Source organism: Poromitra crassiceps, assembly GCF_964638095.1.
Source record: "Poromitra crassiceps genome assembly, chromosome: 18".
NCBI classification, from domain to species: domain Eukaryota; kingdom Metazoa; phylum Chordata; class Actinopteri; order Beryciformes; family Melamphaidae; genus Poromitra; species Poromitra crassiceps.
The window spans coordinates 24,600,312-24,627,247 of NC_139636.1; the positions used below are offsets into that span (position 1 = coordinate 24,600,312).

At 45.1% G+C, this 26,936-nt stretch overlaps 1 protein-coding gene across 1 annotated transcript in view; it reads left to right on the forward strand.

Annotated features, from left to right (window-relative positions):
• megf11 (multiple EGF-like-domains 11) overlaps positions 1 to 26,936 on the forward strand; it is a gene marked incomplete at its 3' end in the record, with an annotated part of 72,691 nt that overhangs the window by 28,455 nt on the left and 17,300 nt on the right. The window contains exons 3-10 of the mRNA XM_083654536.1: positions 5,961 to 6,207; positions 9,078 to 9,198; positions 9,698 to 9,834; positions 12,031 to 12,243; positions 14,798 to 14,972; positions 21,119 to 21,239; positions 22,034 to 22,197; positions 22,307 to 22,409. Of these exons, the coding sequence (XP_083510662.1) occupies positions 5,961 to 6,207; positions 9,078 to 9,198; positions 9,698 to 9,834; positions 12,031 to 12,243; positions 14,798 to 14,972; positions 21,119 to 21,239; positions 22,034 to 22,197; positions 22,307 to 22,409 (1,281 nt within the window). The remainder of the gene's footprint in view (positions 1 to 5,960; positions 6,208 to 9,077; positions 9,199 to 9,697; positions 9,835 to 12,030; positions 12,244 to 14,797; positions 14,973 to 21,118; positions 21,240 to 22,033; positions 22,198 to 22,306; positions 22,410 to 26,936) is intronic.

The window sequence follows — 26,936 nt, forward strand, 5'->3', positions numbered from 1 at the left end:
GCCGCGGGCGTGCCTGTTCCCGGTGCAGCTGGCATTCAGCTCCCCCCGAAAATGTGACTTGACGACGCAGCACAAGTATGATATAATGTAGTCCTATCTCCTCATCTATGGGGAGATAACAGGAGAGAGAGTGAAAGCTGTTACCAAGTATATGCACTGAGTGCTACATTCTCTCCTCGGGCTAACTTCTAGTCATTGAAATCCTAGTGAAATCACATCATTTACTCGTTTTCGCTGGGGACTCCCCTGCGACCCCCTCATTAAGCTGCCGTCGGCACGGCTCCAAGTCGAGGCTGACGTTGGAGGATGTTTTCCACACGAGAGCGCAAGCCGAATCCTGCATGTGGTTATAGGCTCACTGACCCCGGCCAGACCATCGACTTATATAAAGATTTAAAAATTCATATTATATCTCAATGGGCCAGACCAGTTAATAGGGGTTGGATTGCAGGTTCTCTAGTCCTGGACTTGAGTGGGTTTCACTGCCTACACACCACAACCCACTGCAAGGGGGGGGGGGGGGGGGGCACACTCTGCAGAGGATGAAGTCTTCAGACATAAAAACAAAAAAAAAAGATTTTGGCTGTTTCTCTCTGTTTTTGCCCACGGCACAGCGTGAACTCTGACTCCTTAATTACAGTTCAATGCTGTCAGAGCTGGGAAGGGAGAGGCTGTGTTGCGCTTGTGAACCTCTGTGTAGGAGAGAGACAGCGACATAATGGGCTTTGCTCTGAATGTGCTGAGGCCTCTCTAACTGCAAAGCTAAAGAAGGTTTAAGACTTCAGATGGTAACATTTCTTGAGCTCCTATGCACTAGAAATGTCTGCAAATGAAGCACTGGCTAGATTTGAGTTTATTTTTCTGTTGTGCCATTCTGGGTGATTTTTCACTGACATCAGATTTTGAATTGTATGTAGTCTACTACGAATAATAATAATTAATAATAATAATTAAAAATTAATAAATTGCAGTCAGGATGGGTGAGGTCAAAGTTTTTATAGGTTGAAGCCAGAGGTGAGGATGTCTCTAGGTAGGTACGCAGGTAGGTAGGTAGGTAGGTAGGTAGGTAGGTAGGTAGGTAGGTAGGTAGGTAGGTAGGTAGGTAGGTAGGTAGGTAGGTAGGCGTTGTTGCCGGTTAAGATGGTGGTTGCATTGTGCTGAGGGAGCGCTGGTGAGTGCTGATAGACTACTAAACCAAGTTGCTGCTAAACTGCTCACCCATTCCCCCGGCCGCCCACACACAGCTCACACTTAATGTGCCAGGGTTGTTTGCGTGGCAGTAGCTCAACCTTCAGGGACCTCCTTCATGCCAGACTGGAGGCCAGGAGCAGATTAGATCAAATCAATACCCGCCCCTGAGAGCCCTGTAATGTGGCCTCTAGCCCGTCCAACCACAGAGGCAACAACCGCACTGGCCCGGTGTTCCAGGACCCCCTTCAGCGCGGACCTGTCTGAATCAGGGAAGGGCTGATCATCTTCCTGCTGTGGACCTGGCACAAACAGGCTGCAGTGACGACCATGAAACAGGTTTCATTAAGCTCACATCTCTGGCAGAGAGAGAGAGCACGCACACACACACACACACACACACACACACACACACACACACACACACACACACACACACACACACACACACACACACACACAGGGAGGGAAGCTAGTGTCTTTACATTTATAACTGAGTCTGTGATGATGTGGGAATCAATAATGGAATATTCACTGTCCCGGTTGCTGTGCCAACCTGGATCTCAATTCTGGCTGTTACTGATCTAAACACATAAGGCTATATCACTCATTTAAATCACCACTAGATCCACCGAACAACAATTACCCTGGTGAGAGTGACAACAGGATAGTTCCCACGCAGCCAAGCACACTGATTGTTCTTTCACATAACAGCTAGTAGTACGTTTAACCTTGAGATTAGCTAGCTACTTGGTTACAGTTTTCAAGGCTTATTGAGTTTTTCTAAACAGATCCTGTCCCTTGTGGCTGTATGAGAATTGCTTGTTCACAGCGAGTATAAAATATACACTGTCTTTAAACCAATTCCCTAGGCTGCCACCTAGCATTGTCATTGAGCTAAACACATTAACACATGTAAGGCAATTAACTTATATCACTTTACCAATTTTCCTGAGTGCCAATTCTAGGTTTCGATGTGAAAGTCTAATCTGGCTGTGGATCGTTACTGAACAATGATGCTACTGGGCCTTATTTACACAGTGATGGCAGGGGATGTGCATTGTCTCATCAAGTTATTAATCAGTCAAGTTTTACAAGCTATTACTATAAATGACTGCCAGTTGAAAGTAGTTAGCAAAGTATGGAAAATGAGTATTCATCACAGACGGGGAGTTACAGCAGTTATACGGTTTCACTGTCTCTAGTGCCTCAAGGCTGCACAAGACAACACACTGTAGGCTAATATAATGCAAAATAGCTCAGTCCTTGTGTTCTTAATCTGCATGCATCGTCTTCTGCTCTTCTCTCTAGTCTCTGAGAGGTGTGAACAGCTTGCTCATTGTTCTCCTCTTTCAGATTCATTTGAGGGTGTTAGCGGTATTAGGACCCTTCCCTACAATTATAATATAATATATTCAACTACCGACACCAGGAACAGAACTCTATTTTGTACCGTTGTGATTATTTTTAATGAACTCTTTTGTAACTTTTTGGTTCCTTTTACAGTCACACACTAAGTACTAGGGATTCATGAGGTATATACATGTTAAGAATAGTCAATTACCAAGTAATTACAGCTGTAATTAAGTTCAATATTTTTGCTGTTGGAATTAGCATCCTCTCTACAAGGATATTGTCAAGGGACATATTATTTGCCTTTGGTAGGCTGCTGCCTTTTACACATGTTTTTGATATTGTGCTAGTTGCAGGCTTACAGGTATATTTTGCATTTTTTTCTGAAAGACACATTTTCTCAGGGGAGTAGTGGAGGATAAACACAAGTAAACCCATATAGATTACCACAACACCCCTGAACGCATGTTAGGAGTTCGCTTGATTAAACAGCCATAAAGATAAAGGACACTATTTGCCTCTAGTAGGCTGCTAGCTCTCTATGTATATTTGTATGGCAAGAGCTGCTAGCTCTCTATGTATATTTGTATGGCAGGAGCTGCTAGGCTTCTATGTATATTTGTATGGCAGGTGCTGCTAGGTTTCTATGTATATTTGTATGACAGGTGCTGCTATAGGTTTCTATGTATATTTGTATGGCAGGTGCTGCTCTATGTATGTTTGTATGGCAGGAGCTATGTATATTTGTATGGCAGGAGCTGCTAGCTCTCTATGTATATTTGTATGGCAGGAGCTAGCTCTATGTATGTTTGTATGGCAGGAGCTATGTATATTTGTATGGCAGGAGCTGCTAGCTCTCTATGAATATTTGTATGGCAGGTGCTAGCTCTCTCTGTATATTTGTATGACAGGTGCTAGCTCTCTATGTATATTTGTATGGCAGGTGCTAGCTCTATGTATATTTATATGGCAGGTGCTAGCTCTCTATGTATATTTGTATGGCAGGTGCTAGCTCTCTCTGTATATTTGTATGACAGGTGCTAGCTCTCTATGTATATTTGTATGGCAGGAGCTGCTAGCTCTCTATGTATATTTGTATGGCAGGAGCTGCTAGGTCTCTAGGTATATTTGTATGGCAGGTGCTAGCTCTCTATGTATATTTGAATGGCAGGTGCTAGCTCTCTATGTGTATTTGTATGGCAGGTGCTAGCTCTCTATGTATATTTGTATGGCAGGTGCTAGCTCTCTATGTATATTTGTATGGCAGGTGCTAGCTCTCTATGTATATTTGTATGGCAGGTGCTAGCTCTCTATAGGTGCTAGCTCTCTATGTATATTTGTATGACAGGTGCTAGCTCTCTATGTATATTTGTATGGCAGGAGCTATGTATATTTGTATGGCAGGTGCTAGCTCTCTATGTATATTTGTATGGCAGGTGCTAGCTCTCTATGTATATTTGTATGGCAGGTGCTAGCTCTCTATGTATATTTGTATGGCAGGTGCTAGCTCTCTCTGTATATTTGTATGACAGGTGCTAGCTCTCTATGTATATTTGTATGGCAGGTGCTAGCTCTCTATGCATATTTGTATGGCAGGTGCTAGCTCTCTATGTATATTTGTATGGCAGGTGCTAGCTCTCTCTGTATATTTGTATGACAGGTGCTAGCTCTCTATGTATATTTGTATGGCAGGAGCTGCTAGCTCTCTATGTATATTTGTATGGCAGGAGCTGCTAGGTCTCTAGGTATATTTGTATGGCAGGTGCTAGCTCTCTATGTATATTTGTATGGCAGGTGCTAGCTCTCTATGTGTATTTGTATGGCAGGTGCTAGCTCTCTATGTATATTTGTATGGCAGGTGCTAGCTCTCTATGTATATTTGTATGGCAGGTGCTAGCTCTCTATAGGTGCTAGCTCTCTATGTATATTTGTATGACAGGTGCTAGCTCTCTATGTATATTTGTATGGCAGGAGCTATGTATATTTGTATGGCAGGTGCTAGCTCTCTATGTATATTTGTATGGCAGGTGCTAGCTCTCTATGTATATTTGTATGGCAGGTGCTAGCTCTCTATGTATATTTGTATGGCAGGTGCTAGCTCTCTATGTATATTTGTATGGCAGGTGCTAGCTCTCTATGTATATTTGTATGGCAGGTGCTAGCTCTCTATTTGTATGGCAGGAGCTAGCTCTCTATTTGTATGGCAGCTGCTCAACTTTTGTGTTGAGTTTATGTGCTCTCCCGTGTTCACCTGTGACCCTAAGTAGAGATACATGAATAAAGAAAAGTAATGAATGTTAAGTCAAGATAGATTCAGGGATTTAGAATGTTTTATGTAGTACATTTTCAGAGCATATATGGAATATGTCCCTTTAATTGAACTGAAAAGGAAATAAATTATAAAACATATTTATTATCATTATTATTGTTTATTTATTTATTTCGGGGGTGGGTATTTCAGTTTGGGTTTCCGTTCGACTCCCACCTGTGATAGAGGCAGGAGACCACACAGGTGTTTAAATGTCAAAAGAAGATTTATTTGCAAATTAAGCAAACATAAATGACCAAAAGTATAAATGGGATGTGACAGCCAGTGAAACCAGTGGTGTGTGTGTGGTGCATGGCTGGCCGATAAGTACGGTCCAGGAGTGTTGTTTGGTGTGAAGAGAAAGCCACACCATATGCCAACCTAATGGGTGGAAGCCTGCAGAGGGAGAGAGAGAGAGACAGAGAGAGAGCATGTTTGGCTCAGTCAGCTTTAATGGACCTGAGCACATATCTGTCCAGGTGAGCCCCATGAGCACTGACGAGCCATCCAATCTGCCTGCCAGCAATCTGCAACACAGCCAAAGACATTCAAGGAGGGCGAAGCAGGCAGTTCGCCCCGGAGTCCACAGCCAATACTGGATGATCCATTCAATGGGCAATTTTCACAACAGCCATTTTGTGTCTAAAAGGCAGGGTGAACAGTCACACAAGTGCAACCAAAACATTAATGAGGTTTTCCAACTTTCAATCCATTTAGGTGTTCCAGTGCTGGGGGGCCCTCATTAATGTTTTGGTTGCACCACTGTTACCCCTGCCTTTTATACACACAATGGCTGCTGTGGAAAAGGCCCATAGCAGTGTTATCATTCACTGGCATTCATTTGACCTATGCAAACTTAAAATTCAATGATTTATTTGTTTATTTATTTATATTTTATACTATATGTTTGATTTTTGTTGTTGTTGTAGTCCCCCCCCCCCCCCCCCCCCCAAGTATTTTTTTAGTTTTTGCTGGGAAGTCGAAATACCACTGGTGAATAAACGGGATAATAAACCAGTGATATACTGAGGTAATGTATTTAATGTGACAAGTAGATGTAACAATGTGACTCCTCTCCTCTGTCTCATGTCACTTCTCTCTGTGCCCACAGGCTGTGAGAGCGACTATTGGGGACCTCACTGCAGTAATCGGTGCCAGTGCCAAAACGGGGCCAAGTGTAACCCCATCACAGGTGCGTGTGTCTGCACCGATGGCTACCAGGGCTGGCGCTGTGAAGAGCCCTGTGAGCACGGCTACTATGGCAAGGCATGCCAACTGCGCTGCCAGTGCCTCAATGGTGCCACCTGCCACCACGAGACAGGAGAGTGCATCTGTGCGTCAGGGTACACAGGGGCTTTGTGAGTATATCAGCAACATACTTATCAGATGCACACACTCCTCTGCAACTTTTCTTTAGATGTCTAGAAAACAATGTGTCATTTGTTGTAACAGCGCCAGTATTCGCTACAAAGGATGATATTGTTTGTGTCCAAGGCACTCTCTCTCCCCATGCAAATAGTAAAAGGCCTTGATTATTTATTGGGTAATGCATACACGTTTTGTAGCAACATGCATACAGCTGCAGCAATCTTCAATCGGCATCTGGGCCATTCGGCTGCCAGCCAAGATCCTTGGCAGATTAAACAAAAATAAAAGAGAACTTAATATACTTACTACAGCTGTTAATGTGTGTTAAAGGAGAATTTCGTTTTTTTTTTAACCTGGACCCATCTCCTGGCAATAATTATGATTTGGCCACTCACCCAGCGATGTCCGCGGCGTTTCTGGCCGTCCTAGCGTTGTTTTGAGATCAATAGCGTCCAAGTCAGTTGTAAAATGGAGCTGATTTGGGGCCAAGTGTGAGCCTGTCTTTCCTGCATCTAAATAGCTATTTTTATTCCCGTTTTCGCCACATATCGTCGTAATGTGATCCCTCAACATCCACCAGAGTGATATTTCGCCCCAGGCCATTTCCTGGAGTCTCCCAGGGATCAAATTGCCTCAAACGTGATCTCGGTCACCAAGTCTCGTAAAGTCCCGCGATACTTTCCTGCCGACTGGCCAACTACAGGTAGGACGCTTTGCGGTGGTGGTTTTAGCGTAACCTATGTGGGGTTTGGCGTAACCTATGTGGGATTCGAAATAACGAAGGTTATGCCAAACCCCACATAGGTTACGCTAAAACCACCACCGCAAAGCGTCCTACCTGTTGTTGGCCAGTCGGCAGGAAAGTATCGTGGGACTTTACGAGACTTGGTGACCGAGATCACGTTTGAGGCAATTTGATCCCTGGGAGACTCCAGGAAATTGCCTGGGGCGAAATATCACTCTGGTGGATGTTGAGGGATCACATTACGACGATATGTGGCGAAAACGGGAATAAAAATAGCTATTTAGATGCAGGAAAGACAGGCTCACACTTGGCCCCAAATCAGCTCCATTTTACAACTGACTTGGACGCTATTGATCTCAAAACAACGCTAGGACAGCCAGAAACGCCGCGGACATCGCTGGGTGAGTGGCCAAATCATAATTATTGCCAGGAGATGGGTCCAGGTTAAAAAAAAACGAAATTCTCCTTTAATGTGTGACATGTGAGTGGTTCTGCTCTTTTGTGTAGGGACCCTTGGTCCCACAGGGACCTTTTTTGGTGTTACAATGTTGATCCATTTTCGATGGCAAGAGACGCTCCATCTCTGATGGCTCTTTAGCCTGTGTCCTTTTTTCAGACATTTATACTGTCTGTATATATTTTAACTTTATATATTTTTCCTCCCAATACATGGTTTTCTGTATATACTGTATGTGTATTTAGCATTGACATTTTTTCTGTATATTGACAATCTATGATTCTGAATGCTCTACACCTGGTGCACTATCACGTCATGTGATTATGCAAATGTATGGGTATTTAAAGATGGCGTATCTCTGCTGTGTCAGAAAGTGTCTGAAGAAGAGCTGACCGGCTCGAAACGTCACGCAATATTTAAAAAGAAATAAAAAAAACTGCACGGGAGCTCCAGTGGTGTGCGGATCCATTATTTTTCTTGTAAGTAACTCTTTGATCCAGCACCCACCCTAATTGTGTGGGATGTGCGTGCCTCCTCTATTTTTACTTAATATACTTAAACATAACATAACTTGAACCAATTCAACCTCTTAATAATATATAGCTGTATAGATATCATTACTTTCTATCATTAACAGCGGTTCCAAACCTTTTCCAACTCCGGGCGCACTTTGAAAATCTCAAAACTTTCGCGGCCGACCTCCGACCCCGTTAAAAATACCGAGGCCAAATAATGCAGTCGCAGAGCACTTTTTATTTTTACGATAACGATCGAACATTCAGGACTGAAATTGATGTAGGAGAAACATGTAGGAAGCGCCACAGTCGCTAACACAACATCAGTGTTCAGAATGTCAAAAATGGCCTTAGCAGTTGAATGTGTGGGCAGAGATCTACATAATAAAAAAAAAAAATCTTGAACTCGCCATTAATTTCATACCGTACATAGGCAAGCAGGTTTGACAGATGTGCGATGTCTGTTGATTTATCCAATTGCGTGCGTAAAAACGACTCGTATGCTTTGTATCAGCTGTTCTATTTCTGCCATGTCATCAATTCTGCGTTTGACGGTGTTTGATAGGCTTCACCGTCCGCCTTCCAACATCACCCCCCCCCCCACCATCTGTCTTGTGGCGGGAAGAATTCAATTCTGCCCGATGTGGTTTCCTCGCCTTGGCTATGAGTTGGGAGACCCGATAGGATGCCTTTGTGTTCTCGCCGCCCATGTTGGCTCAATTACTTTCTTCTCTCTCTGATATTCCCTGAGCTTGTTCTCAAAAAATCCAAGTGGTCACATGCTGTCCATGCTTTGTCTCGAGGTGACAGCGCAGTTTATACATAGCTCCTTAATCTTTTCCAAATGATTTGGCGGGCCCACTTGCAATACCTCCATGGACCACGAGAGGGCCGCGACCCACAGGTTGGAAATCGCTGCACTAAATCAATGTCAATATGGTGTGTAACAAAGTTCAGTTCTTTGGTATGGCAGCTGGCTGGCAGCCAGCTGGGAGCACCGACTGAAGATTGCTGCCACTGTAGCCTTCCTCAGGGTATAAAAATATCAGGTCTGAGCCTTCCTTTTTGATACAAACGCATCAGGATTGACAGTGGCCTCCACAGCCGTTCTGTGTCTGAGTCATTTTATTTCTGTGCTGGCAGCTGTGGAGAGCGGTGCCCCTCCGGCAGTCATGGGCCCCAGTGTGAGCAGCGCTGCCCCTGTCAGAACAGAGGGACGTGTCACCACATCACTGGAGAGTGCTCCTGCCCGGCCGGATGGACGGTGGGTATAATGAGGGAAGGCGAGAAGGAAAAGGGCTGATTAGGGCTTCACTGTACAACATCGTGTCCTCAAAAAAACCCATATATCTCTAATTTTCATTAGAGCAGTGGCTAACATGTTGAGGAAAAGATAATATGATAGCAGGATTAATTAATCCAAGTTCAAAGGCCTTGTAATTGGGAAAGTTCTCAATTTCCGAAAAGCAGACTCTGGAGATACAGTGCACCGATGATATGAGAAGAACAGTTTGTTCTCCATCATTTTGTTGTCAGTTTTGTTCATTTGTGTTGGATATAGTAATTTTCTGTAAGTTGCTACCAAATTGGAGGAAGTGAAGCACCTACCAGAAATGAGTTATTTGGCAGGAAAACCAAACAAGAAATTACTCTGATACTGATAAAACAGTATATATTGTAAGACGCCAGTGGGCAGATCTAGTGGCCCTGCCACGGCTGCTATCAGTTGTGAGTAATGTGTTTTATCTGGTTGTTTTCCACAGGGTTCGGTTTGTGCCCAGCCGTGCCCGTTCGGCAAGCACGGCGTCAACTGCAGCAAGGACTGTTCGTGTCGTAACGGCGGGCTGTGTGACCACATCACTGGACAGTGCCAGTGTGCAGCTGGCTTCAGTGGACGCAGGTACGCACTTCACACACACCCGAGACAGCTCGATTATTACACGGGGGGGAAAACACCTTCGGTGAAGAAACTTTCTCTCACTTTGGACATAGGTCAGAGAATGGCATGATTGATCGATATTGGTAATGGTATTTAATGCATAGGGATGATTTCACGCAGACAGTTACACATTGCACAGTTATTCATTGACCTAGTCTCTTTGTTGACTTCAAAATGAGACACAAACCTGACTGTTTCTTTAAAAGAGGAAAATACATGCTAGAATAATCTCAACCTCAGGGTAAAGAAGCATTTATAAATGTCCATTAGTCCATTTGAAGGTGAATTGGGAAGCTTTTAATATGGGTGTGTTTATATTTAATTAATCTCCTACTCCATGCTGGCCGGAAAGGTTTCATGTCTTCAGCCCTCCTCCACTGGCAGCCTGTGCATTGATCTCACCATGTGCTACATGCTGTTTGGATTCTGCTCATTAATTATAAGTAATGGGTTATATTAAGCCCTCATTGGAATCCACAGATCTTTTTAGTTCCCTATGCCTGCCGGAGCAGCCCAGAGCAGCCTGGCTTTATTAGTTCAGCTAAAGCAATTGTCTCTTGGATGAAAACACTTCCTGGACAAGACCTTTCCTCTGCTTTATTATTTTTGCAAAATTGCCCTCATTCATTTTGTCAGTGGCAGGTGAATTAACCTGCCAGGAATAATCTGATAGTGTGTTAGCCCCCCACCTACCTGTGTCTAGTATAATAACACCATTGTCCCCTGATAAGACTAAAGCCAAGGTAATTTAAACATGAACCGTAACTCGCCCATTTTCCAATGTAATTGAGCTATTTGTAATAGCTTTGTTGGACTTGTGAGATTGATCATCTGCCTGTGTTGTATATTTAAGTAGTAAAAATGCATTCTCAGGTCTCTCATTTAGTGCTGCATCTGGAGAAATTCCCTAGCTCTAATTCTAATTAGACTATTGTATTGTATTGTATTTAGGGCATGGATAGATAGATAGATAGATAGATAGATAGATAGATAGATAGATAGATAGATAGATAGATAGATAGATAGATAGATAGATAGACAGACAGACAGACAGACAGACAGACAGACAGACAGACAGATAGATAGATAGATAGATTTCTATATTATTATTGATTTTGTAGTTGAAGTAATAGTAGTAAACTCTTAGCAGATGTTGTAGCAGCAGCAGCTGTAGTAGTAGGGGTGGTGGTAGATGGTATTGGATCAGTATAAGATAATTCGTTTTTTTGTTCTTTTCAAGTCTCTCCATTATACTGTACTTGAATAGTATAAAAAAAATATGAATTTATCATGGCATGTGGGCCGTGTAGAGTTGCCTTTTTCCTTTTTAACAACTAAAGGCATGGGTTCCCAACCTTTTTTGGCTCGTGACCCTACAGTACTTTCACAAAAATCTAGGGACCCCGGACATTCAAATTCCGGTACACCATCGATATCATCAGTAACATCATCAGTGATAAGTAATCATCAGTGATGTCAGATAGTACTGTATGCTTCTTTTTCCCCTCAGAATTCTGACTTTAATCTGAGAATTCTGACTTTAATCTCAAAACTCTAACTTTCTCACTTTTCTGAAAATTCTGACATTAACTCGGAATTCTGACTTTAATCTCAGAATTCTGACTTTATTCTCAGAATGCTGATTTAAAGTTATAATCTCAAAGATTTATGTAAAAAAAAAAAAAAATTAAGAGTCACTCACAATGTTGATTGAGGCTATGGTCCATTGATGGAAGCCTTTGCAGTATATATTGACATTATGTGACATTAGTAATGTCACATAATACAACACTGTTTGGATGTCACTTGCAATTACCACTCATCGCCATAGGTGTCACCCAAGACAACAAAGCTGAAATCTTAGGGATTATCACTTTAAACTCAGAACAACAAAAAATCTCAAGTAACCCTAATCATCTTCGGTAGTATTAAATTCTGTGTGGTGTAAAAAAAAAAAATGCGTGGGGGATTTCAGACGACACAATTTGAATTCCAGTCGACCCCACTTAGGGTCGCGACCCTAAGGTTGGGAACCACTGACTAAAGGAGATCTGAATTCTACTTTGCCATTCATGACTCTAATTTCTCTCATTGGGGTTGACATCTTCATACAAACGATTCAACAGATTGTGTTCTGGCTCTGGGCATTTCCCCTAGGTGCCAGGATGAGTGCCCAGTGGGCACATATGGCCCCCAGTGCAACCAGAGGTGTGACTGCCAGAACGGAGCCAAGTGTTACCATATCAATGGAGCCTGTCTGTGTGACACAGGCTTCAAAGGGCCCAATTGCCAAGAGAGGTTCTGTCCCCCCGGCCTCTACGGTCTAATCTGTGACAAGTACTGCCCATGTAACACCACCAACACTGTAAGGTAAGTCAGACATTACTGCCCATGTAACACTACCAACACCGTAAGGTAAGTGAGACATTACTGCCCATGTAACACCACCAACACCGTAAGGTAAGTGAGACATTACTGCCCATGTAACACCACCAACACTGTAAGGTAAGTGAGACATTACTGCCCATGTAACACCACCAACACCGTAAGGTAAGTGAGACATTACTGCCCATGTAACACCACCAACACTGTAAGGTAAGTGAGACATTACTGCCCATGTAACACTACCAACACTGTAAGGTAAGTGAGACATTACTGCCCATGTAACACCACCAACACCGTAAGGTAAGTGAGACATTACTGCCCATGTAACACCACCAACACTGTAAGGTAAGTGAGACATTACTGCCCATGTAACACCACCAACACTGTAAGGTAAGTGAGACATTACTGCCCATGTAACACCACCAACACTGTAAGGTAAGTGAGACATTACTGCCCATGTAACACCACCAACACTGTAAGGTAAGTGAGACATTACTGCCCATGTAACACTACCAACACTGTAAGGTAAGTCAGACATTACTGCCCATGTAACACCACCAACACTGTAAGGTAAGTGAGACATTACTGCCCATGTAACACCACCAACACTGTAAGGTAAGTGAGACATTACTGCCCATGTAACACCAGCAACACTGTAAGGTAAGTGAGACATTACTGCCCATGGAAACCCAACCAACACTGTAAGGTAAGTGAGACATTACTGCCCATGTAACACCAGCAACACACTGTAAGGTAAGTGAGACATCACTGCCCATGTAACACCACCAACACTGTAAGGTAAGTGAGACATTACTGACCATGTAACACCACCAACACTGTAAGGTAAGTGAGACATTACTGCCCATGTAACACCACCAACACTGTAAGGTAAGTGAGACATTACTGCCCATGTAACACCACCAACACTGTAAGTTAAGTGAGACATTACTGCCCATGTAACACCAGCAACACACTGTAAGGTAAGTGAGACATTACTGCCCATGTAACACCACCAACACTGTAAGGTAAGTGAGACATTACTGCCCATGTAACACCACCAACACTGTAAGTTAAGTGAGACATTACTGCCCATGTAACACCAGCAACACACTGTAAGGTAAGTGAGACATTACTGCCCATGTAACACCACCAACACTGTAAGGTAAGTGAGACATTACTGCCCATGTAACACCACCAACACTGTAAGGTAAGTGAGACAATACTGCAAAGCCACACACAGTTCTACTACAACTTCACTCTTTAACCGAGCCGTGAAGCGAACCCCCTCGTAGCTCCCGGTGAATAAAGACCTCGCCAACTCAATTTTGCCTCTCCTTAGTTCTAAAGCCAGCACACATTTAGAAGTCTGGACACCTCTTCGCCATGTCATGCAGTTAGCTTTTAATCGCGACCTTTGCTTCATTCATAATTCCTCAGCAGCATACATAGTTAATGCAATGTTAATGCTCTGATTCTGCCGGGACTTGGGCACCGACCATAGAAGTCATTACAGAATGAAGGAGAAAAGGGACACCTTGATGGATGAATCGCTGTCGGCTGAAGAGTTTCCAGTTTGACCCTGCTCAAGAAGTGTTGATACTCTTAGAGCTGAAACTTCATCTCCCTCTTTTGTAAGGGTGTAATAATACGTTTGAACAACGATGCAATACGTATCACGATGCGTGGTTACAATACAAGGACAATATTGGCTAATTTAGAGCGATACAATACAATTCAATTACTTGAAATCGATACAGTAACTCTTTTTTTGTGTGCCAAAAATAGAGGCCGTGCATGGAATCTTTGTGTAGTTCTATTTCTTCCAGTATGGCTGCCTGTAACCAGAGCCGTATAATAGAAGAGTTCCGACATCTCCATTCACTCCAATGGACCAGTTCTTTTCCAGGAAGTAAGGTCCTGGAACTCTTGAGTAAAAAAAGCAGCACTGTCGAGTTGCAGCAAAATAGACAGCTTGTGTTGTACTTTGAAAGGGTTTTCATCCCTTGAATCAAATTGTACATTATCAGCTTTATTTTAGCATGCAAAAGTAGCGCGAGACCCGTAACCATTGGTAACCACTTTCAAAGGGAAATGCCTAATTTCTATGCAGTGGTAGAATAGGCAAAACACTGGAAAAGCATGACATTTCTATTCTACTCTGACTTGTTTACAAGAGCCAGTAATAAGGCACCATGTTAGGATGGCTGCCTGTAACCTAGCAACTTGCTAGGTTACAGGCAGCCATCCAGAACTACACAAACATTCAATGCCTTCAATCTGTGTGAAGTGCGATTTTTTTTTTACATCCATAATGTTTGTCATGCTAAATACAATTCTTAGTATCGATACAATTGATTATTTGCATTGCAATTTAACGATTTTAGATCGATACAAGTCACACTAGAAGCAGTTGCAATACTAGTAGAATTGATGTAGTTGGGTCGTAGGAATATAAATCGATACATTGATGCGACAGATGAATCGTTACACCTCTACTCTTTCTTTTTGTCTCTCTGTCTCTCTCACTCTCATGGTCTAGCTGCCACCCTCTTTCTGGTGAATGCACCTGTTCTACGGGATGGGCAGGGCTTTACTGCAATGAGACTTGCCCACCCGGCTACTATGGAGAAGCCTGCATGCTGCCGTGTAACTGTGCCAACGGAGCGGACTGCCATGGTGTCACAGGCTCCTGTGTATGTGCCCCTGGGTTCATGGTGAGTCTCCATGTGGTCAGTCTGTGTACTGTATGTGCCCCTGGGTTCATGGTGAGTCTCCATGTGGTCAGTCTGTGTACTGTATGTGCCCCTGGGTTCATGGTGAGTCTCCATGTGGTCAGTCTGTGTACTGTATGTGCCCCTGGGTTCATGGTGAGTCTCCATGTGGTCAGTCTGTGTACTGTATGTGCACCTGGGTTCATGGTGAGTCTCCATGTGGTCAGTCTGTGTACTGTATGTGCACCTGGGTTCATGGTGAGTCTCCATGTGGTCAGTCTGTGTACTGTATGTGCACCTGGGTTCATGGTGAGTCTCCATGTGGTCAGTCTGTGTACTGTATGTGCCCCTGGGTTCATGGTGAGTCTCCATGTGGTCAGTCTGTGTACTGTATGTGCCCCTGGGTTCATGGTGAGTCTCCATGTGGTCAGTCTGTGTACTGTATGTGGACCTGGGTTCATGGTGAGTCTCCATGTGGTCAGTCTGTGTACTGTATGTGCCCCTGGGTTCATGGTGAGTCTCCATGTGGTCAGTCTGTGTACTGTATCTGGGTTCATGGTGAGTCTCCATGTGCAGTGGCGTGCCTGACCAAGTTGGTGCCCTAGGCAAGATTTTTGCTGGTGCCCCCCCCCCCTCCCCCCTCCCCCAAAGAAAATATAATAAAAATTATATCGCAGCTAATCCAGCACTGCAGTGCAGGCTCAGAATCGCCCTTCCCCAGTGGCGATGGAAGTACTTTTAGGTAGGGGGTGCTGTAAGGAAGGGTCTCTTCCTTACAAATTTTACGTTTTTTGGACTTTCATCCATATTTAGAAGAATATTTAATTTTAAATTAACATTAGGATTATACTGTTGTGATGTCATTATTCAGTATCTTCTCCTTTTCTCACTCACTTTCATGTAAGCACCTGCTCTCCCTTTAGTCGTTTTACACTACAACAGACAGCAACACAGGCATAAACACTGAACTTATTATTATTATGGAAAACCAGATTATGATGAAAATCAAACACTTTTGAAGAGAGAGCGTATGAAATAAGATTAGAGCTGGGAAGCACAAACTGTTTTTTAATGCATCTTGTTGGTGGTATAAACACAAGACAGCCAAATCCAACAATTTCGAAAATCCATTTCTTGCCACCAGGGGGTGCTGCAGCACCCTCAGCACCCACCTTCCAGCTCCCTTCCCCCACTCTGGGAAAAAGCTCCGAGCAGGTAGAAGGGGGCGCGGCCGCGCAGGGGGTGGGGTGGTATGGATTAGGCTGCAGCCCGGGCAGCCAGAAAGCCAGAATTAGAAAAATGATTTCACTATTATTTAAAGACTTAAGACGTTGTTCTTCTTATTTTTGTCTACTATTGTAAAATAATAGTAGGCCTATTATCATGAAAAAGTATTTGTAAAAAATTTTTTTTTTTTTTTTTTTTTTTTTACCCTCTCTGGCGCCCCTAACGGCTCAAGCGCCCTTAGCATTTGCCTAGTTCGCCTAATGGACGGCACGCCACTGTCCATGTGGTCAGTCTGTGTACTGTATGTGCACCTGGGTTCATGGTGAGCCTCCATGTGGTCAGTCTGTGTACTGTATGTGGACCTGGGTTCATGGTGAGTCTCCATGTGGTCAGTCTGTGTACTGTATGTGCACCTGGGTTCATGGCGAGCCTCCATGTGGTCAGTCTGTGTACTGTATGTGCACCTGGGTCCATGGTGAGCCTCCATGTGGTCAGTCTGTGTACTGTATGTGCACCTGGGTCCATGGTGAGTCTCCATGTGGTCAGTCTGTGTACTGTATGTGCACCTGGGTTCATGGTGAGTCTCCATGTGGTCAGTCTGTGTACTATATGTGCACCTGGGTTCATGGTGAGTCTCCATGTGGCCAGTCTGTGTACTGTATGTGCCCCTGGGTTGATAGGTTTCCTGGGTTCATCAGTTTGCTGTAATAGAAGACTAAAGGAACCAGAAAATATTCACATTTAAGAAGCTGGAATGAGAGAATCCCCCCCCCCCTTAAAAATGTGTCTAAATGATTAATTGATTGTAAAAAAAAAAGTTGGTGAATAATTTTCTGTTGATCGACTAATCAATTATTCGTTTAGCTCTATTTGGTGATGTCAACACTACTACTCACAGTTTAAGTTTTATCAGTTTGTGACAAATTAATGTGTAATATCACTGTTGTAGGTTAATTGTCATTGTAACCTTCATCGCAGTGATCTTATGAAGATTGGTAGATCCAATGTTAATAACGACATCCCATAAGTGGATCGGTGTCGTAGCTCTAATCAAACATTAACCTCGCTTCACCAGGCTCTCTCAAAGGAGAGAGAGCCTGGTACCCATTACTACAGGCAGGAAGACCCGCCCCGTGTTCCGGTGGTCATTCCGCTTTGTGTGCCACAGTGTTTTCGTTCCCCCATTTTACCGTTTTGACCGTTTTGACCGGTGTGTCAGGCAGCGATGCCATTATTTGGTTTTAGTTGTTTGTTTGTTTGTGTTTTAGCTTTTTGGGAAGCTAGATACTCGCATCGCCCATGTTTTCTGAACAGAATGCAATGATTGAGCGGAATTGTTTGCTGCACTTTGGTTCCCGGCGGAGGTTTTTGGCCCCAGACTATCAAACATCATAATTGTGAAGTAGTCCGTCCTTTGAGTTTTACTTGCAGAGATTGGAATTTCACCGTTGATTTATATTTCATGTTATTTGTGGCCGTAGTAAAACGCCTGCCTCAGTGTGGCCTTAATGTACTGGACGCGGTCCCAGTATCACTTTAGAAGCTTTCACACATGCAGGCAGAGACGAGGTGAGACACTTTAATCCTGTCTCATTATGAATGTTCTCTATTGCGCCACACGTTCGCAGTTTAAAAAAATACATCGCTAAAGGATTCCTTCTTCCTGGTGTTGTGGGAATGTATTTTACAAATTGGCCTAAACTTGTGTGGTCTGCAGAGAGAAGCTAAGCGTATTGCGAGACCAAAACTGAGAAAATGTTCTCTTTGACCTATATGTTTCACGTTCCAGCTTGTGTTTGCAGCTATATTGTCACCTTTTACAAGTGTCAGATTCGTTGGCTAACTTCAATCAGTTTCTTCATTGTTTTTCTTGTCCGCAATCTGAAGTTACAGAGCAACAGAGACCGAGAGGGTACGTTTCTGCCAACATTACATTTCCGTGGAAATTGCCTGTGTCTTACAGCGGGCCACTGTGGTGAATTGAGCTACCTAGCGGGGCCACAGACTGTGTCTTAATTTGCTGCACCTGTTCTCTTTGGCGGATGCTGGGGAGGGCTGCCAGATCCATTACACAGACCTAGAGGGCAAGAGCTGGATAGAAAAAGGAGGCAGTCAGATGGGAGCAGACACACCTCATATGGAGGAGTGTTGTTTGTGTGTGTGTGTGTGTGTGTGTGTGTGTGTGTGTGTGTGTGGAGGGAGGAGAAGTGGGGGGTGCACAGTCACGGTAGCTTCTGCTGTAAAACCAAGACGCTGATGATTTGAACAGAGCTGTTGCTGTGTGTGTGTGTGTGTGTGTGTGTGTGTGTGTGTGTGTGTGTGTGTGTGTGTGTGTGTGTGTGTGTGTGTGTGTGTGTGTGTGTGTGTGTGTGCGCGCGCGCGTTGCTGTGTAAACAACACAGATGGTTTGTTAGAAAGACAGAGCTATGATGGCGGCTCCTGTCGGGCTGGCGTGTGACTTTTGTCACATGCATGGCAGGTGGTCATTATCACACAGTAGGCCTTTTCAAATGTGTTTGGTGACGGTGTTGAGTGCCCCGCTCTGATTGTGGACGAAGTCACATCCCCAGAGGACAGTCGATGGCGCACAGCCTCCCCGCTGCTGCATCTTTGCTCTGGAGACCCATCGGGGGGGCAAGCCGGCCACCGTGCTGGAGCAGACTGAGCTCCTGCACGCTTGATTTAGCTGGAGTAATTGGACATGCTCTTTTTGACTGGGACAAAGTGATTACATGTTACCATTTCAGCCATTGTCCTCTGCAATCTGCAGCATGCGCTCACGGTTTCCTGCGTGAGATTTGTAGTTTTAGTTTCTCCTGATTCCGTTGATTCTGCTGTGTCGGAGACACAGTGCTGTGTCGGAGCAGCGAATCTCAACCCTTTTCATATCAAGGAGCCTAATTTAGTCCACATTAGAGCCACGGACTCCTATTTGATGATAAATCAAACTCAAACTTAAATCTGAGAATATTTGTATTGTTAGAAATTATTTTGTCCAGAATTCTGTATTTAGATAGATAACAGAGAAACTATGATCACAACAGTCATTCTTCTTCATTCTCCAGGTGCCCTAACTTATTGTAAATGAAACAATGGTGAAGTTTAAAAAGTAATAAATTTGCTGCAGACCCCATGGAACCCTCTGAAGGACCCCTGGTGGTCCCCGGACCCCACGTTGAGAACCCCTGTGATAATAGAGACATTGATATGGACTCCAGTCCATGTAGGCGCTAAAAACAAATCATTTTCCGCCCACTCAAGGCTTCCTAGCCTCATCAAAAGGTTCACAGGTTCACATACAGTCTTGCTGCATGAATTTTAAACTGCAGTCAACCATCCAGCCGGTAGATGAACTGTTACGGAGTGAGACTGATTGGTAATTAGCGGTGCCATTTGCATCCAGTCTCAATGGGTACCGGGCCGATCAATGTGGTGTCAGTGAGAGGCATTCTGGAAAAAATGCCCCGCAAATTACATTAGGATACTAATAGGTATGAATTTAGTGCCTTGGCCAAGGGCGACCTGGCTGTCTCTCAGCGGCTCAAGTCTAGTTCTGCTGCCTGCCTCCATCGGTTGCGTGGTTATGTAAGCTGCTGCTGCTCTCGTGCTATGGGCTGACAGGCCGTGTATTAATAATATCTCCCTGCACACTGACTTCTATCCGTCTCAGCTCAGAAGGAATACGAATCAGTGGACTAATGAGAGAGCTGCCTATCCCCTCCTGAGGGAACGTCCAGGCCACTGGTCTCTGTGCCATGCGGGTGAAACCAAGTGGAATCCGACGCAGCCATGGATGCAGGGAAAATCCATGCGGTCATTTGTGGCTCAGTGACGTTTTATCCATGAGTCCAGTACACCAGTAAATTGCCCGCGCTCCGAAGAAATCTCCCTCCCCAGCCTATTCTGGCCCGACTAACTTCTCTCTGCACTTAACAAACTGTAGCAGAACCGCCATTGTTAGCAGTCTTGGAAAGCTGTCCTTTTGAGCGGAACAAAGCAACCGATTGATAAAAATTTCATTCACAGAGAGGCCCTTTTATGTGGTGCACGGGGAGGAGAGATGTTTTAAGATGTGTGTGTTCCGCCCCTGGCGTCCACTGGCACAGCTCCTCCTGCATCCTGTTTAAACCGAGTTCAAAATGATAATGAGAGGCAGTGAGCAGCCCGGCAGTCCCCCCAGTGCTCTGGTGAGAGAAGCAAGACCCACTCAGGACTCCTCTGGGCCACTAATTGGAACTCTAAATCATTGTGTCACCTGTCACTCACACGGCAGGGCTTGGGAGGGAGGGGTGCGGGAATCCATAAGACAGGCTGTGATCACCAGCATGGGCAGAGACGGGGGCTATCGGAGGTGCGCTGTGCTCTCCGCCTTTAAAGCAGAGAAATTCTAATGACGGTGGGCTGGAGAGGACAGGGGAAGGAGTACTCCATGTCCTTTACCAGATGGTTCACTTTAATGTGCTGGCGAGGGACTTTAATGGCCGCACCAGCATGGCTGCCCATCGGTCCCATTGGTGAGCTCATTAGGGCCGGGCGAGTGGACGACTGTGGGACCCAGACGTTGCCCCTGATCCTTCCTCTCTGCCCTGTAGTTCAGCCGCTGTTGGTGGCCCCTATCATCTCCAGTCATGTATCTAGAAAAGCCCTGCTTTATCTCGCAGTGTACTGTCATATAGCTGCATCTCCCAACAGCCAATCAATTCTACACTTGTTTTTCTCCTCATTCTGAGTCAGTACAGGTATGATCAATCTGAACAAGCTCTATTGGCTTTTGCGGTGAACCTTCCATATCTTCCTGTTTGCTGCTGTTCAGACTAATGACCTACTGTTTGACCTACTACTGACTGGCTCTCTGAGTCAGTGTTCATTGCCAGGTTGACTCCTTGCCTCTTGACTTTGCATTATTGCTACCACGTCCACAGGGCGAGGACTGTGCTTCGATGTGTCCCACCGGTCTGTACGGGCCAAGCTGCTTGTCCACCTGCTCCTGCCATAATCATGCCTCCTGCTCCCCCATCGATGGCTCCTGCCTCTGCAGGGAAGGTACAGCACGACACGATGGTGCAGGTTCACAACAGCAGGCATCACCACACCTGAGATTCATGAGATATGCAACACAGACTACTCTTTCTTTTTTTCTTAAAAGTTTTTCCGAATTATTTTTCTCATTTTCTCCCCGATTATACTTTGCCAATTCCCCCCCGGCCACCCGCTCTCCCAGTCGTTGCTCCTCCACCCCCTCTGCCGATCTGGGGAGAGCCGTAGACTTTCTTTTCACCTGACAGCGAGGGGTTTCATGTGTGGGAGGATCACGCTATTTTCCCCCAGTTCCCCTCCCCCCAAGAGCAGGCGCCCGACCAGGACTCATACCCCACGGGCTTCCCACCCGCAGACACGGCCAACTGTGTCTGTAGGAACCTCTGACCAAGATGCAAGTACAGCTGCCGGGAATTAAACCCGGGTCTCTGGGGTGGTAGGCGAGTGCCTCTACTCTACCCACCCCCTCTTCTTTTTTGAACACAGTCGTATGATATTCACACATTATAATAAATAATATCCTCTTGTAATCTATGTATGAGGATGGAACATAAAATCTGGCATTTTAAAAGAGTGGGATATTAAACATAAACTCATAAACAATATTCTTGAGCTGAACTTTTCTGCCGTGTGAAGGCAACACATTCTGAATCTATGTGTGTATTCCCCCCCCCCCCCCCCCCCAGCCGATGTGTAAAATAGTGAAACATTTATACTACAATGTACTTGCATCAAGAATACCTTGTGTGTATAAATGCATTCAGTTTGATGCGTCAACTTCCTGCACTCTGTCACCTCAGGCTGGCAGGGAGTGGACTGCTCCATCCTCTGTTCCAGTGGCACCTGGGGCCTCGGCTGTAACCAGACGTGCCCGTGTGCCAACGGAGCTGCCTGTGACCCGATAGACGGCACGTGTACCTGTTCTCCCGGGTGGAGGGGAGAGCACTGTGACCAGTCCTGCCCTGTGAGTATGCCCTTTAACCACAGAGGGCGCTGCAGTGAACCCTGTGGGCTGTGGACCTTTTAGAGCACAGGGTGAAAGGTTAACCAGCAGTTTTTTGTTGTCGCTATAGGACGCCACCTATGGGCTGGAGTGCCGTGAGCGCTGTGACTGCAGCCACGCTAACGGCTGTGACCCAGTCAGCGGCTACTGCCGGTGCTACGCAGGTTGGACAGGTCAGTGCTGCTTTCTATAGAACTGGACACAAAGGGCGTCTGGGTAGTGTGGAGGTAAAAGCACTCGCCACCACCGCAGAGACCCAGGCTCAATTCCCGGCAGCAGTACTTCCAGCTTGGTCAGGCGTTCCTACAGACACAATTGGCCGTGTCTGCGGGTGGGAAGCTGGATTAAGGGTATGTGTCCTGGTTGCTGCGCCAGCGCCTCCTCTTGTCAATCGGGGGCGCCTGTTTTGAGGGGCGGGAACTGGGGGGAATAGTGCGATCTTCCCGCGCGCTACGTCCTGCTGTCCGGCCAGTGAAACTCCTCGCTGTCAGATAAAAAGAAAGGTGGCGACTGTATCGGAGGAAGCATGTGCTAGTCTCTACGGCTCTCCCCAGATCCACAAGGGGGGTGGAGCAATGACCGGGACAGCAGGGGAATTGGCCAAGTACAGGCGAGAAAAGGGGGAAAAAACCAAGAAAAAGTCAAAGTAAAGTAAAGTAAACAAAGTAGGTTGAAAGCTGCGAGCAGCAAATAAAAAGCCCTGAGATATTCATCAAGCCCTCTTCATCAACTGAATATCAAAAATGCCAGGTGCTGCTAGTGAGGCATACTGATTTGCTAACACAAGAGGTTATGCTCAACCATTATGGTTTGTGTTGTACAGTATGTTTACAGAATGTGTGATCAGTGCACCATTAATTCAATGTTCTATTTGCTTTGCCATTGAGCGGGGAGGTAATATAAATGAGAGATGTTGAGAATTAGCCTCTCATTTGATTTGCATAGCAGACACATTGGGTGCCGATGGTATGTAATCATGCTCAGACTGCATCCACCATTGGTTATAGACAACTGCTGAAGTGACTCACCAGACACATATTTGGAGAATAATTCAGATCCTTGGGCCACAATACTTTTGGGCCACGTGATTTTCCAAACAAAGTATCCAATATTTCAGGTTTTGTTCATTCTTAAAGGTTCCACGTTGTCCCGAAATCCGACGGCACCCGCTGTTATATTTATTCGCTCAAGATAACAACAGTGAATCCTCTTTCTCAGTCTTGATGGGCTCTCAGCGTGTGAGATATTACCACCCTCCATACTCCTGTTCACAGCTCTGAGTTAACATATGTCGGCTCTCTGTGTTTCTTGTCATTTCAAACGTTTGCTTACAGGGGGAAGAGCGGGAGGTAGGGAAGTGTGAATGTCACAGCAAGGGTGAGGATCATTATGCTCCGAAATGAAGCATCGCATCTGAATGTCAAATACAGGGGGGTCTAGCCGAGGAACCTGCTCTCTGAGCCCGGGTGGAGAGGTGCAGCCGGGGAGGGAATAGACTCCGCGCCGAAAGGTCAAGCCTGTGAGCTCACAGCGGCCCACTCTGCTCAGCCTCCTGGGCTTAGGGCATTTATTCTGGGAAACAATGTGGGTTTTATTATCTGCAAGAACGGCTCCTGCAAAACGGGGCTCTCATGCTCTGAATCCTGCACCGGTCCAGACCATCTGTCAGCCTTAATTGAGTCACCGGGGTGCAGGGCTGTGGGGCAGCGCGCGGCCCAAACGGGTCGGACCAACACACACACGTGTACATAGGACTTGAATAGAGGCTTGACAATGGATCCTCTGGAGGAAGGAGCACCCAGAGAGAGGAAGATGTGGGATTCGTCACAGGACTGAGTCAGGGATGGAGGCCGGGAGATGGCTATTTACAGAGACATGCGAGCTATTTTTTATTCCGAACACTGTCATACTTCTGAACATGCTTGCGCTCCGTATGGCACCCTACTTTACTGCCATCTTGCTGTTTTGTTGTATTCCGGAGTTTCTGCACACTATCTGTGTGTGTGTGTGTGTGTGTGTGTGTGTGTGTGTGTGTGTGTGTGTGCATGCGTGTGTGTGTGTGTGTGTGTGTGTGTGTGTGTGTGTGTGTGTGTGTGTGTGTGTGTGTGTGTGTGTGTGTGTGTGTGTGTGTGAGCGCTGGACATGCGGTGCTGTTGTGACCAATACAGTTGTTACTGAACTATTGCAAACCTAACTGGTGGGAAAAGCGTGATCCTCCCACGTGCTACGTCCTGCCGGTGAAGCTCCCTGTTGTCAAGTGAAAAGAAGCGGCTGGCATCTGCGCATGTGTCAGAGGACGCATGGTGCTAGTCTACGGCTCTCCCCAGATCGACAGAGGGTGGAGCAGTGACTGGGGCAGCAGGGGGAAAATTGGCCAAGTAAGTACAATTGTGGGAAAATGGGTGGAAAATCATAATAATAATAATTAATAGAAATAGTTGTTGCTCCATCCCCTTTGCCGATCTGGGGAGGATGTGTAGAGTCTACAACACACATGGGCGGCCCGCGATGAAATTGCAACTTTTTTTATTTATTTTTATTTTTATTTTTTACAGTGCACCTGAACGCAACATGCAAAATACCCGCTGAATAAGTGTCCAAATGTTCATGTCATTCTGGCCAATACTCCACTTCTGTTATAACAATTCAGTCTGGAATATGGAATAGGCTATCTTTCAATCATCTTTGTGACTAAAAGGCTAAAAGTAATCTCATGTGTAAGAAATTACTGTTCTGCATAGGGTTGCCAACCGTCCCTTAAAATACGGAATCGTCCCGTATTTGTAAACAAAAAGACGTGTTCCGTATTGAACTGATACGGGAAACGCTTTGGCCCGTATTCGAGAGACACTGCAGTACAAAGCTATTTATATGAGTGAGTAAACTCCGCAGCGGAGTCTCCATTCAGTCCGCTGGCACCGCTGCCCCTCCCCTGGCCTATGTAGCCGGTGGTGTCATGTTACAGCAGCCTGAGCAAGAGGCTGTGGACAGTGTGTAGGACACAGGGAGCACTCAAAGCTCCGCACTCACCAGGCATCACAATGCCATTTGTTTTCACATTGTCAATATATTTAGATGTGATAATAAAGGCTTCGAGAGCCTGGTTTAGGTACCTTGAATGTACTTGAATTTTACTCTTAAATGCTGTACAAACCCTGCTTACAACAGTAGGCTATTGCAGGTGTAAGACTTGTTATAGGCTACAGTAATATCCTCAGTCTAAATCCATACTTTTCAATAATTGTCCTTTTATTCAGAAGATTGAATCTGAATTCTAAAATGTTTTGCAGTAATGATGTAAACTCTTGCAGGTCTGTTCTATTCAAAATAATAGCTGTGTAAAATTGCTGTTTGCACTGTTGAACGAAATTTCTTTAATGAGTAGGCTACATGCCAATGTGAAGATCAATTATATCAAAATGTCATTGGCACTACTGTTTATTGTTTTTTTTCCATAGTGCAAAAAACGCGAAAACTGATCAAAACCAGGTTTGTGTGTTTGCTTGTATTAATGGGTAAATGGTTGAAGCCGAAGCCATTACAGTGGCCCTTCGCTTACTTGATGTAAGTCAGTATGGTCCTCAGGAAAAAAATTCGCCCACCCCTGGTCTACAACCTCCCCACTGTGGACTCTCACGTGCCTCCTCCGATACATGTGCAGTCACCAGCCGCTTCTTTTCACCTGACAACGAGGAGTTTCACCGGCAGGACGTAAGTAAGTAAGTAAGTAAACCTTTATTTATATAGCGCTCTTCGTAGCACGAGTGCACAGAGTGCTTCACAGAGGACCACATACAGTTTAAAACAAGTAATTAAAACATCTCATATAATTAAAACATGTCTAAGAAAATGCTAAATTAGGCTAGCAGAAAAATAGCTAAAATAAAGACAGACATTGCAAGCAGAAGAATGAAATAAATCAAAACAGTCGGTAAAATCTATGTATGGCCGAAAGCTTTTCTGAACAGGAAAGTTTTTAATTGCTTTTTGAACACGAGTTCAGAGGAAGAGACTCTCAGGTCCAGAGGGAGAGTATTCCAGAGCCTTGGGGCCACCACCGCAAAGGCTCTATCACCCTTAGTTTTTAATCTGGTCCAGGGCACCGCCAGTAACTCCTGGTCGGACGACCTCAGAGACCGACTGGCCGAGTATGAATGGAGAAGCTCGGAGATGTAAACCGGGGTTTGTCCATGGAGGGCTCTATAAGTTAAGACCAGGACTTTAAACTGAATTCTGAAATTCACTGGGAGCCAGTGGAGAGAGGCTAGGATAGGGGTGATGTGGCAAGACTTTTTTGACCTGGTGAGCAATCTTGCAGCGGCATTTTGGACAAGTTGGAGCTGGTTTATGGATGATTGGTTAAGGCAGGTGAAAAGTGATCAGCACTTCTGTCTTGGCAGCATTTAGTTGTAGGAAATTGATCGCCATCCATTGCTCAATGGTGGCCAGACACTCATGAAGGATGCTGAGACTCTCTAAGTTATCGGGTTTAAAAGAGAAATGGAGTTGGATGTCGTCTGCATAAAAATTATAAGAAATACCCTTAAAAGAACTGATTAAAATGCCTAGGGGAAGCATGTACAGGCCGAAAAGATCTGGCGCCAGCACGGATCCCTGTGGCACACCGCACGAAAGGGGGGAGGAGTCAGATTTAAAAGGGCCAACGGCTACTAAGAAACTTCTCTCTGTTAGGTAAGAGG